General features: G+C 36.3%; 2 protein-coding genes across 2 annotated transcripts; both read right to left on the reverse strand.

Annotated features, from left to right (window-relative positions):
- Positions 1–1,572: 1,572 nt before the first annotated feature.
- LOC138871015 (uncharacterized) lies at positions 1,573–3,432 on the reverse strand. Its single transcript, XM_070148864.1, has 4 exons — positions 2,637–3,432; positions 2,134–2,417; positions 1,678–1,964; positions 1,573–1,582 (listed from the first exon to the last, which is right to left on the reverse strand). Exons 1-4 carry the CDS (start codon positions 3,430–3,432, stop codon positions 1,573–1,575), a joined length of 1,377 nt encoding a protein of 458 aa, XP_070004965.1.
- Positions 3,433–7,057: 3,625 nt separating this feature from the next.
- LOC104232805 (uncharacterized) lies at positions 7,058–10,835 on the reverse strand. Its single transcript, XM_009786087.2, has 3 exons — positions 10,405–10,835; positions 9,882–10,022; positions 7,058–7,420 (listed from the first exon to the last, which is right to left on the reverse strand). Exons 1-3 carry the CDS (start codon positions 10,594–10,596, stop codon positions 7,277–7,279), a joined length of 477 nt encoding a protein of 158 aa, XP_009784389.1. The 5' UTR covers positions 10,597–10,835; the 3' UTR covers positions 7,058–7,276.
- Between the last annotated feature and the right edge of the window lie 3,319 nt (positions 10,836–14,154).

The raw sequence follows: 14,154 nt of genomic DNA on the forward strand, positions 1-14,154 counted from the left end.
TAATGTTCTCAATGGGATGAGAACTTTGATACTTGTGAGGTTTCACAACCAACTGGTTTCTGCTAGATGTCTCTCCCATATTCTGTTGCTGAGGAACGGGTTCATGAACAAGTTCCTCTAGGGGGTTTGATTCAATTTCTCCTTGATTAGTTCCCCCTGTCAGGTTGCCCTGATTTGAAGGACCTATTCCATCATCTGTTCCTTCTTTTGATGCCACTTTGACTTGTGTTGGGGATTCAGTCAATTCCTTTACCAATCAAATGGCTTCATCTTCATCTTCATGTTCCTGTCTCTCAGAAAGAATGTTAGTTTCATCAAATACTACATGTACATTTTCTTCTACACACAGAGTTCTATTATTAAACACTTTATATTTTTCGAAGAATATCCCAAGAATATTCCCTCATCATTTCTGGGATAAAACTTACCTAGGGAGTCTTTTCCATTATTGTGCACATAGCACTTGCAACCAAATGCCCTAAGATGGGATATGTTTGGTTTTCTCCCTTTAAGTAACTCATAGGGAGTCTTCTCTACCAGAGGTCTGGTCATGAATCTATTGATTATGTAACATGCAGTGTTTATGGCCTCTGCCCAGAAGCTGTGGGGCAATTTACTAGAAAGCAGCATGGTTCTAGCCATGTCCTCCAGAGTTCTATTCTTCCTTTCAACTACTCCATTTTGTTGAGGTGTCCTAGGGGCAGAAAAATTATGATCTATACCATTTTCATCACAGAATTCAGCAAACTTGGAATTTTCAAATTCAGTTCCATGATCAGACCTAATGGATGCAAGTTGATTTCCTAATTGTTTCTAAGTTTTTCTAACAAATGCAATAAACATGTCGAATGCTTCATCTTTGGAGGTTAGAAATAGAACCCAGGTAAATCTAGAATAATCATCGACAAGTACCATTACATATTTCTTTACCTCTGCTCATGGTTCTCATTGGACCACATAGATCCATATGGACCAGTTCCAACGACTTGGTTGTACTTACCATTTTCTTGCTTTTGAAGGAAGATCTTACCTACTTCCCCCTTGCACATGCCTCACAAACTTTGTCTTCCTTGAACTTGATATTAGGTAACCCTATCACTAAGTCTTTAGAGACTAATTTGTTTACCTGATTTAGACTTGCATGACCAAGTCTTTTGTGCCATAGGAGGGGATCATTAACCAACACACTTAAGCAAGTGAGTTCATTTTCTGAGAGAGTAGACAAATCTACAATGTAAATATTGTTAACTCTTTGTCCTTGCAAAACAATCTTGTCAGTGGTAAGGTTAATCACAAAGCATTTGATAGAGGTAAAAGCTACAAGATTACCTCTGTCACACAATTGTGACACACTTATTAGGCTATATCTCAAGCCATCTATCAGGTAGACATTCTCTATGGAATGAGAGTCTATTTTGCCTACCTTTCCAACCCCAATGATCTCACCTTTCTTTCCATCACCAAAGGAGACATTACCTCCTTTTAAGTCCTCAAGTGAAAGGAACTGGTCCTTATTCCCAGTCATATGTTTTGAGCAGCCACTATCCATATCTCATATTTGGCTCCTCCCTTTCACTTGGACCTGCAAAAAGAAATCAGGGGTTAGTCTTAGGATCCTAAACTAGTTTGGGTCCCTTTCTATAAGCAAAATGATGAATCAGATTCCTTCTTGCCCACCCAGGCAGCTTGTTTTTCTCTTGAACAAAGACTTTGTTCTTTTGACTGGCCTTTTCTTTTGCGTTACATTCATTTTTGTAATGGCCAGTCTTGCCACAGTGTGTGCAGATTTTATTTTCAGGAAAAGTGAGGTACTTGCTTCTAGAGTCCCATTTTGGAGCTTGAGTCCCATAGCCAAGTCCTCTTTTGTTGCTACTGTGATGCTCTTGCAGCCAAGAGAGTGCATCAGAAGCCTTGTTCCACTTGCAAGTTCTATCTAGTTCATGTTTCACCTTTCCTAGATCTTCCTTTTAGGACTTTGATGAGTTCATCTTTCTTATACAATTCATCTTTCATTTTTCCCAAGTTTTCTTCTAGAGTGAGATATGTGTGATCAGCTTTCTTCTTTCCTGTTCCTAGTTTCAGTTTTAAGTTTTCAGACCTAAGTTCTAGGACACTGTTATCAAGTTCAAGAACCTGGTTCTTCAACTCAGCATTTGTGTTATCACTCTCATTAGACCTAGACTCTAGATTTTTGCATTTAGCTTTTAGGATCACACATTCCCTAGACAGAACTTCTTTCTCATTGTTAATTATCTCAGACTCATCAATGAAGTCTAGTAGTAGCTCAGCCAACTTTTCTTTAGACAAAAATTTAATCTTATTTTTGAGATGAAGGATACTTACCTCTTGTTCATCATCTGATTCTCCGATGGCCATCAGTGCTTGCTCTTCTTCAGCTTCATCTTCCGAATCTTCATCTGAAGTTTCTCCCCAAGCAGCAACCATAGCCTTGGTTGAACCTTTGTTCCTTTTTGGTTGAACTTATTCCTTCTTCATGTTCCTTCGTTTAGCCCTTTCTTTCTTCCACTCAATTTTCCATTGAGGGCAGTTTTTGACCATGTGATCAGTCTTACCATACTTGTAGCAACCCTCATTGGTCTGTTTCTCAGGAGCTCTTGACTTGTTGAAGGTTGTACCTCTTGAAGAACTCTTTCCTCTCATCAGGTACTTTTTGAATTCTCTAGTGATCATAGTCATCTCATCATCTTCCAAATCTGAACCTTCAGCAATTCTAAGAGCTAGGCTTCTCTCCTTCTTGGGTTTATCCATCTTCATGGTTTGCCTTCTCAGTTCATAAGCAGTAAGATTTCCAATTAGTTCATCCAGTCTGAGAGTAGCAATATTCTTGGATTCCTGAATGGCCGTGATTTTGCTTTTCCATGAGACTGGCAGAACCCTTGTCAGGATTTTCTCAACCTTGTCTTCTTCAAGAATAATCCTTCCAAGGGACTTAAGTTCATTTGTCAGTGTAGTGAATCTAGTATACATCTCTTGGATAGTTTCTCCTTCCTTTATAGTAAAATTCTCATATTGAGAATACAGCAGTGTTCCTCTGGATCTTTTCACTTGAGGTGTTCCTTCATGAGCCACTTGCAAAGTGTCCCATATCTCCTTGGTAGTAGTACAACTTTGGATTCTACTGTACTCATTTGGACCTAGTCCACACACAAGCCATTTCTTGGCCTTAGCATTTTTCTCCCACTTTTTTAGGTCTTCAACAGTGCAGTCAGCTCTTGTCTTTGGAACAACCACTCCTTCCTCATTTTTCATTGTAGTTGCCAAAGGACCATCAGTGACTATGTCCCAGAGTTCATAGTCTTCTCCTATGATGTGATCCTTCATCCTGTTCTTCCACCAAGAGTAGTACTGTCCATTAAACAGTGGAGGCCTGACAGTGGATTGCCCTTCCCAGTTCCCAAGTGGTGCACTCATGTTGATCTTTAAAGAACACAGAGATTTTTACGTGGAAAACACCTGGCTCAAAAGGTGAAAAAACCACGACCTACTACTCAGTAGGATTTTCCCAAACATCCACTAAAATCACTGAGCCAAAACAGCATTTACAAAACTCTTTGTAAACCTAAGGATTAACTCTAATCCCTGTGTAGCACACAACCTCAACTGTTGCGACACCTTTAAGTTAGCCTATAACTTGAACACTCAAAGTACCTATTACAAATGCTTCTATGAAAGCTGAAAAGGTACAACTTTAAACCACCTACTATAATTGAACTAGAATAAGAATAAACACAACGGAACTGGTTCTTTTATCTCGTTCAAGTAGCTTCAGGTTTGCACACTTGAATTACACACGAACTGCTTGCAAAAAGCGTTGCTATTTTGCTCCCTATTCACGTTTAACTTCTGTGTATGTGCAACACCTGTAAAAGAGAACAATTACTGTTATTTAATGAGTTAGTAATCAGAGTTTGATTGAGACTCAATTGTTGATCTTCCATCGAAGTTGAGTCCTTGTTCAATACAAACTCCAACCCTATCATTTATCCGGATTGTGTGATTGTGTCCTCTTCCTATAAGGAGACTTTCTCTCCTCATCCAATATGCAACCTTTTCGATCAGTTCAGGAGATATTGCTGCTTGATTACTGAGACTTATCTCCTTCACGTGTATCTCACATGTCTAGGTTAATAAATGCTATGCCTCACATGATGAACCCGGCCCATGACTGAGTTCATTTGTCATTCTTCAAAACTTCACATGAACTTGGGCCAACACATCCCAACATACTACATGTCATTATTCCTATCCCATGCTCAGTTTTAAAGCAATTAGATAGACTCAGAAAGAGATTCTTATGGGAAGGAAATAGCCTAACCCATAAAATTTCCTTGGTTAAGTGGTTGAAGGTCACTCAACCAAAGTCACAAGGAGGTTTGGGCATCAGAGATCTAAACGCTCATAACAAATGTATGCTCTGGAAATGGTTATGGAGGTATGGTCAACCGGAGAATGGGTTTTGGAAAGATGTCATTGATGCCAAGTATGGAATGCAAAGCCATTGGTGTACCAAAAATAGCTCAACCCCCCATGGGGTTGGCCTATGGAAAAATATTAGCAGAAACTGGAGTGAGTTCTTTGAGAATGTAACTTTTAAAGTTGGCAATGGAATGCATGTGAAATTCTGGAAGGAAAGATGGATTGGAAGCTCAACTATGAAGGACTCATTCCCTAGGCTGTTTCAGATAGCATGCAATCAGAACTCCACTATAGCTCAGAATAGGGAAGGAAGCACATGGAATCCCTTATTCAGAAGGAACCTACACGATTGGGAAATCAATGATCTACTGGCACTCTTTGAAGCTTTAGAAGGCTACAACATTGAAGAACAACAGCCAGACAAAATCACTTGGGGAAGCTCGAAGGAAGGCAAATACACAGTCAAAGCCGGTTACAATCTCATTTGCTCTCAAAATGGGATATTACAGAATTGGCCTTGGAAGCACATATGGAAAACCAGACTGCCTACTAAGTTGCAGCTGACTTATGGAATTTCTTTTATTCCATATTTGGATTATCCTGGGTCACCCCTCAGTCAGTCAACGATACCTATGATAGCTGGTTTTTGTGGAAAGTTGATAAGGCCATCAGAAGGATATGGAAAATGATCTCATCAACTATTTTTTGGTGTATCTGGACAGAGAGAAATCGCAGATGTTTTGATGGTGTCTCAACTCCAGCATGCTTCATGAAGGCTAGATGTTTGGTTAGTCTTTTTAGCTGGAATTTCATGACCCCTGTAAATAGCACTGATCACTTTTTGGACTTTGTTAGCTCTCTGGTCCTAGCATAGTTTTTTGTACTTATAGAGCTAACAGTCACCTCTCTTTGTAACTTTTGTTTGCTTATGCATCTTCTTGATGCCTTTTTAATGATAACACCTTACTTCATCCAAAAAAAAAAAGAATTTATATTGGGCAATATAGTAAGCTGCCACATAAAAGTTTTCTGTTATTACATATTTGATAGAATTAACTGTGTAGCTCTACGGAATACGGAAGGAGAGTAAGAAGTTGCTTTGGTGGTCATGATTGTAACAACCGTCAAAAACGACAGAACACTAAATAGTGTCTCTAATGTAAGGTTGATGATAAAGAGAAGCCGCAAGCAACAACAGTCTGATGTTAGCTTTTATATTGGTGGGTGATGGATTTGGTGTGATGTCTTATGTCACGTTTTTTTTAAGATAAATGTGACAGAGTACTCGATCATGCCAAACAATTTTTTATGTACGGCCAAGTGCATTATGTAGATTTTGTATTTCTAAACAGTTTTCCATTTAGCACCCAGTTTTATTCTGTTCCTACATTATTTATAGTCAAGTTTATGCCTCTATACATATAGGGTTTTAGAATGTGAAGATGATAAAAAATATTTCACCTCAACATTCGCTCTCCGTGTTGGCCGTTGTGCACGGGCGACACCAGTCTAGTTCTTAAAATATAACTTAAATAATACATCCATTAATCATATTAAACAGTTGAAAAAAGTGAAGCACACAACACATGCTGGGGAAGAAAGGGTAAATTGGGGAATTGTCATACAGTGAGGCGAGGAGGAACTTTGAAGGAGCAAAAGACTTGACCCGGTTCAACTCGAATGCCTCTGAGCGCATAATACTGATAGAAGCTAAACTCGGTCCCGAATCGGTGAGGAGGAAATGCAAGTGACGAAACCCGGTCCGATTCTACTTGGGTTGCTTTATCCATTTGCTTCTCTCTTCTTGGCGTTATGAAATGTTGATGAAGAAGAGAAATATATGCAAACACAGATCTTGGTCAACGGTCACCTTTTCTTTCTTTACATTTTAAAACAAATATTAGATGAGTTGACCCTTCCAACAACATCATGGACAAAAACTGTTCGCTTGCTCATAACAAAACATGAATGTCAAATACGAATGTTTATACAAACACATTTACCACTTAATAAGGACAAGGAATGTCTTTCTCATTTTAAGGTTAGAAAAAAAAATCCTACAGTATTTGTTGGGTGCAAAGACCCAGTGATAGTAACTAAGCAAGCATTTCCTCGGACTTGCTCTTTCAGCTTGCATAACTGGTAGAATAACTATATGGTTTGTATTTATTATGTTATCAGTAATCTGCTGAAGTAAGTACATAGGATTATATGATAACATATGGCGTATTGACCTTGATTCTATGGTATGCAATATTTTTCTCGAGTCATCCATTTCAATTAACTGATTTTTATCTGCTGGTAGTAGTAAACATTCATCAGTTTTTGTGACAGGTTAAACGATAATGGTTTTCCAGTTACTTATATCTGTTGTATAGGTTTTGCATATAGCTATGAACAAGTTGTCGTATAAGAAGCTGGACCAATTTGGCCAAGGTAAAGCTAAAAACATGCAAACCAAGCAGCAATGGTGTATCTCATGGCAGCGGACTGCGGATGCCAGTGCACCAACAATTTACGAACTCTGTGTGTGTATTATGCCTCAATCACAAACTTTTTGTCTTTTAATGCACCAACCAACAATTTAGGAACTGTGTGTGAGTACAAATGCAATGGCTACTCGGCACCAAATGAAAATCTTGTATCCATCTCCACTAACAAGCAAATATTTACATCGCACTTATTCCTCACAGGCATAATGCTGCTCAATACATGTTATCGCAGCAACAAAAAAAACTATGTACTACCACTTACTGATCTAAGAAGAAAACATATGGACCAGGTAGTAGAAACTGAACCGCCTCTTCAAAGAGGCATCTTGGTCCAGAAAAATACTTCATCACATTTTACTAGCATGTTTACCAAATAGTGAATGCCGCCCCTCGGCAATGAGCTCCCCAGTAGCTTTATTTTTCACAAGTACATTTGTTCCAGAATAACCTCCTTTCCGACCTAAGACTCGACCAATGATCTCCAATTCATCCTGCATAAATCCCACCCAAAGAAACACATAACAAAGTCTGAAATCCATTAGTAGAGGTTCAATGCACATTAAGAAAGACGAAAAGCAGAAATGAATTTCCAAACGAAAGATGGTAGTGATCAAAGGCAGGATAAACCACATTGAGTTGGTTCAAAGCGTAACTTACTAGGCTGCTCTGACGAAGAGATAGGGCTAATATATGAAACGTAAAACAACATATCGGAAGTCTAGTAGCTTAATTCATGGTGTTGGCTTATAATCACAAAGGACTGAAAAAAATCAAATCAAATTGGGTGGATAAGCAGCAATAAGTGAAGTGCCTCACTACCTACCCGGGGCGGACCCACCTTGTATGAAGTTGAACCCTCTTCATTGGAAAAATTAATTATTTTTACTTTGCAATTGTATCAGAAAATTATGAAACTGATAAATAATATAATACATGAACTCGTTTGACACTAACAGAGGTCGTGGAGCAGGGGCAAGCGGGTTCAAATTTCAAACTAAGGCCAGGGTCGCCAGTTCAAATCTTCGCACTGTTAAGCCTTGTTGTTTCCGATTTGTCTTTGTTTTCTTACTTTCTCTTTATGATTTCTTATCTTTATTTAAATTCAATAAAAACTATTCTTATTAAACTCCTCCATTTTACTTCAAAAAAATGTAATTCTTTCTAAAAAGTGATTTTTTTTTCCTGGTGCTTCATCGAAATTACTTGTGATCTTTTAATTTAGTTTATATTGAAATTATTAATTTGTGTTATACTCAAAAACTTTAGTCTGGTTGTAAAATATCTTCTTCTTTTTTAACAATTTGTATAAATTAGTTTAGTTTATAACCTTTTTTTTTCGTGTCTGTTTTTAGTAACAATTTTGTAGTTAAATTTCTTAGAGTTATAGTACGATAGTTAAGTAGGTTAAATACTTTTTGGTTAAATTTTTAAATTTTCTGAAATCAAATTTGTTAATTTTAAAAATTTAAGGGCAAAATTTTCTTTGTTTTTTTTCCCCCAAAATTTGCCCTACCTTTTAAAAAAAATTACTTCATTTTGAAGTGATCTGATTAACAAAAAAGAGCAGTGCACAGCTTCCATTTACCGTTGTACTTATACAATCGACTACCATGATTTCTTATTGAACCCGATTGTATAAAATCCTGGGTCCGCCACTACTACCTACTAAACTGATTGGAGACTCATACTGGAGAGGCAAGTAACTAAGTATGATTTAAGATTACCCTGTTTCTTTAAATATAAACTCCACTCCCCAAAGTTGAGTGCAGCATTTACTAACACAGGAAAACAGTTTTAAAAAGAAAAAGGGGAGGTGGAGGGAGCTTGCTGCACTGTGCTCTTCTGCAATCCAACAGTAAAAATGAACCTGTTTTGATGCTTGAAATACAAAACATAAAGTTAATATAGAGAGAATATTCCTACTCTTTCCCATATGCAGCAAAACTAGGCATATAAGCAAATAAAATCCATATACGGGCAATGCTGAAAAGCATTAGCTACGGAAGGGTCACATAAAAATGGTCTATTACTCCATTCAGGCATTATCTAGAAGCAACAACTTGAATACTTAGAGCCTACGTCATGAGCCGTTGCCAATCGCTTAACCCTAAGTGTAGTGGAAAGGGGGTGGTTCTATCCCCTATATTCCCTTGCAGAAACCATCCCAGAACATTCCTCATACCAATATACCGATACCACCACGCATCTCACATCCACTCTTTCGTGTGCTTATAGTGCAGTCAAATTGTTATCATCACTTCTACTAACTCACAATGCCTCCATTCCCTCTATTTATCCAAATTCATACTTGTTCTTACTTAACTACCCAAACAAAGCTTAAAGTATCTAAGTTTTATGGCACCAAATTAGGATGCGGATTAGAAGATGTGACCGTTCCCTTGGAATCTATACCGTACCTGATTGCTAAATAGTTGATTGTGTCGTGAAATGGATCGGATTCTTCCCATCCTTAATTAGAGCTCTCAAGTTTAAATGTTGAGAATGAGAAACTCCAGGTATGAAGTGTTTTTCCCTTTAGAGAACATTAAACATGTCAAATCACTTTAGGTTTTGAATACCGAATACAAAAAAAAAACAAGCAAAAAGACCCAACTCAAGAACTATTAGTAGTTTCAACCTTCAGGAATGAAGGTTAGGGAATGAACTGGGAACGTTCGAAGAGTCGTAGGTTGTTTAAATGAAGTATTATTATCTTATATTTGCGCTAGTTTCCTGAAGTTGAAAGAGAGGACCCTGATCAGCTAGTTTATTAGCAACCATAACAAGTATATAGCTGACCGATTTTTGTTATTCCGCACTATATTCGCATGACTTGCGCATGATGAAAGCAGAACCAGTCTATCTTCCTCTTAAGCATTTAATTTCTTCCTTCACAAAATTCATGAACCAATAACGAAATCCTTGAACGATAGGAAGAATGAGGGGGCTTACATCGGCCTTCGCACTTGAAAGAAATGAAATTGACATGTCCACAGATACATTCATTGGGAGACCCTCCACAAAGACTACAGCACCCCCGACTTCGTCAACTAGATTCGCGATGGCGCCTGATGCTAGTTTCCCTTCTCTATCCTACAAATTTACATTAAAAAAAAAATTCAATTTCCAAGCAACAATGCAGTTAAAAAGAAGGAAAAAGTCCATTTACTTTCAAAACCCTTCATCTGCATACAGTTGCATCACAAACAGATAATGAAACGCGTACTCCGTCACAATTTATATGATACGTGTCTGAATCAGCTTGTGCTCAATCTACATGATACTCTTACCATTTTCGTATGTGCTACAATGTTTGTCACCATTATATCTAAACAATTATCACAAAAGTCAAGAAGTCGAATTCCATTTGAAAATGAGAAGCAAACAACACAGACTAATTAAAATTTAAACTTTGAAAATGAGAAGCACATAACACAGACTGAGGAAAAAAAGGGCAAATTGGGGAATGTCATACAGTGAGGCGAGGAGGAACTTTGAAGGTGCAAAGAACTTGACCCGGTTCAACTCGGTCAACTCGGATGCCTCTGAGCGCATAATACTCATAGAAGCTACAGTCCGTGCCGACCCGGTGAGGATGAAATGCAAGAGATGAAACCCGGTCCGATTCTCCCTGGGTTAGTTCAAGATAAGCTTTCGCTTTGTTCATTTGCTTCGTCTTCTCGGTCTGGTCGTAGAATCTTGGCGTTTCCCTCAATTTTATAAGCCTGATTGTTCTTGGGTTTTTGGCTAATTATGTCTGCAACGAATTGATAACAAGTATATTCCTATAAAAATGCAGAAATGAATGTGAAAAGTTGATTAAGAAGAGAAATTTGGGTAACCAGTGATGACTATAGGGAGATTGGACGAAAACCTGTCTCTCTTGGGCTAGCGGCTTTAACGTGAAGTAAACGGATGAACAAGTAAATATATACTCCATTATTTTGGCGAATCTATTTTTTTTTTTTTGTCATATATATTAGCATTTAATAACCGCGTACAGATGGCTGGGGCCTAACCGGCACCCTATCACAAACCATTGTTGTATTACAAAATCCTAAACTACTACTAATATTTACAGTTGTCATGGTCATCCTATTGGAATTATCATCATGACAACTAGTTACACACGGATATCGGCAATTCATATTGCCACCGTAATTTTGCCAAGCAGTGTCTTGGCGTGATTGAGTTCCTTCCAAACAAGCCTTGTCCTGTGCAAAAGTTAGTTCAACAAAATTAGGAACATTTTAAAAAACTCTCGGCAAATATTCCTTTTCAAAATTGTGGTCTTCTTTTGCTAGTTGGTTTGATGATCGCAATGTAAGAGAATACTTTCAAAAAATTTAAAAATATTAATTATCGTGACTTATTGTGCTATTTTTTATATAGGTTTTAAATATATCAATTTTATTTCAGAAGTTTAAGATTTTATGTGCGTATTCAGATAAAAATTAAGTAAATTAATCAAATTCTAGTTTAAACCTCTTAAAACACATTAAAGAAAGTATAAGGTAGGTTATATTTTTGAAGAAGACATCAAATATATTACTCTCTTGGTCCAAAAGTGACATTTGTTTAAACTATTCTTTTTCAAGCAATATTTTTACATAGTTTTAAATATATAATTTTTCAAATAATAAAAATTTTAACGCTTGAACCCATGAGAAAAATTAGAGTTAGACTTATGTACTCTTAATTTTACTATCGTTTGAAAATTAGAGGATTATATAAACTGTATATTGTTTTTTCACCTCTATTTTTTTGCCGGGTTTGGCGTATTTTTTTAAAATACTACCATTAGATATTATCATTCGGAATAGACAAGACGTCTGAAATGATGTTGCTTAAAGACCGCATTATTATTGGGGTCAAAATAACACAGCGTCATGTGGAAGATAACGATTCAAACTTTGGTGTTATTAAATCAGACGACAAAGGAAATTATACTAAAAAAAACATATTATATTTAAAAAGAATTGGTCAATTGACCTACATAAATTATTCCCTAAACATGACTCTCTTAAGGACTATATTATAGATGATATTATGTTGTCTTTGTGTGAAGGAGGAATCCTCTTTAAAGAAGTCCACAACCTTCTAAGAAAGAAATATGTCAACTACGGAAGAGATTTGTATTTTCTTTTTAAGAAAAGTAAAATTAGTTATGGTAAAATTTTTACCCTTCCCTCAAGTAACATGTAAATCGAAATATAAAAAGAAAATTAGAGCAAATCTTAACAATTCTTTTCTTTGCTTGAATTTTCTTGATAACTTGATCCGCCTTTTTCACATAATTTTCATCACTGTTGTTTGCCATGATTAAACGTAAGTATTGATTGAAAATTTAGCTTTATACATTAAAAGTGAGCACATGTTAAAAATATTTGAGTCCTGCATTAAAAATGCATAGGATTAAAATGGAGCACTACATCAAAGTACACAGGGTTAAAAGTTAGAGCCATGCGTTAAAAGTATGTTAAAAAAAAAATTCTCAGTAGTACTTTGAACATATTTTTTGAACATCTTCATTATCGTCAAATTGGTCGTAGCTTGAGCGAAACTCGACTTGAACTTGCTTTCAACCTCGATTCAACTATTGGCTCTAATATTATTTGTTGGGATCAAAATAATAAGGCGTCATGCGAAAGCTAACAAAGCAAATCTTAATGACGATAAATCAGACGACAAAGAAAATTATACCAATAGACATATTATATCTAATATGATTTGGTCAATTGATCTACATCAGTCTACTAATATAAAGGAGAATTTTTCTTTTACCAAGAGTATAAAATCTCTCCTTAAACATGAATCTCTTAAGGAGTACATTGTGTATGTTATTGTGTTGTCTTTCTATGAAGGAGGGATCATCATTTATAGAGGTCCACGACATTTTCCTCCAAGAAAAGAACATCTCAACTATGGAAGAGATTTATATATATATATCCAGTAAAATCACATTAGTGAGGTCTAGGGAGGGTAGTGTGTACGCAGACCTTACCCCTAACCCGAAGGGGTAGAGATGCTATTTCCGAAAGACCCTCAGCTCAAGAGAACAAAAAGACAATATTAGTATCACCAGATAAATCATAGGAAAAATAGGAACAACATGAATCTAGACGAAAGATGCAAAGCAAAAGCAATAGCTATTAAATAGGTCCTGCACTGAAAAATAGTAAGAGACAACATTGTCACTAGCTATCTTAGATAAAAATCCTACCAGACTAGTCTCACAAAAGTATTAAGTAAGGTAATAGTCAACTACCTCCTAACCTACAACCCTAATACTCGACCTCCACAATTTCCTATCAAGTGTCATGTCTTGGGAAATCTGAAGCTTCGTCATATCCTGCCTGATCACATCTCCCCAATACTTCTTAGGTCGTCCTCTACCTCTTCTCGTTATTGTTTTGTCTTTCTATGAAGGAGGGATCATCATTTATAGAGGTCCACGACATTTTCCTCCAAGAAAAGAACATCTCAACTATGGAAGAGATTTATATATATATATTTTAGAAAAATATAAAATTAATTATGCTAAATGTTTTATCCTTCCTTCAAGTAATACGTAATTCCAAACATGAAAAGAAAATTAGGGAAAACCCTAACAATTATTTATAATAAAAGATATTATGCAATTTTTTAATAATTGTATTCTCCGGTCCAGCTTGAACACACCTGCACTAATTCCACGAGATACCTCTTACCAACAATAGGTATCAGTAAAGCTATCCATTAAGACTTGAACAAATGAGAAGAAATTCACCCATGTTTTGTGAAATTTACAAATTTCAAATTTGAATCAAAAGAAATTCGTGTTAAACATTTGAATCAATGTTTATCTTTCAAGTTTGTGCTAATATAGGTTATTTTGTGTTACATAATACAGCAAGTAATTTTATTTAAAGTCATTTATATATTAAAACCCTTTTCTTGTCAAAACGGGTTAATTAATTAAACCCCTTGTTTCAAGTTAAAAGAGTAATATTTGTAACTGTTGCCTTTCTTATGACATTTTGCTGATGGAGGAATTCGCTTTCTATATCATAGAAGGATCAATATTATAGCTCTAGCTAGTGCATTTGGCCGCGCTTCGCGTGGTTTTAAAATTTATTTTTTGCATCCAAATTTTTTAATTAGACTATAGTGATAATCCTTTTGAAATGTTTTTTGTTATATTACAGAAGAGATATTTGTCATATTCCTACTTAAAATAGAGAGT

This window comes from Nicotiana sylvestris, chromosome 6 (assembly GCF_000393655.2).
Source record: "Nicotiana sylvestris chromosome 6, ASM39365v2, whole genome shotgun sequence".
In the NCBI taxonomy this organism is placed as follows: Eukaryota; Viridiplantae; Streptophyta; class Magnoliopsida; order Solanales; family Solanaceae; genus Nicotiana; species Nicotiana sylvestris.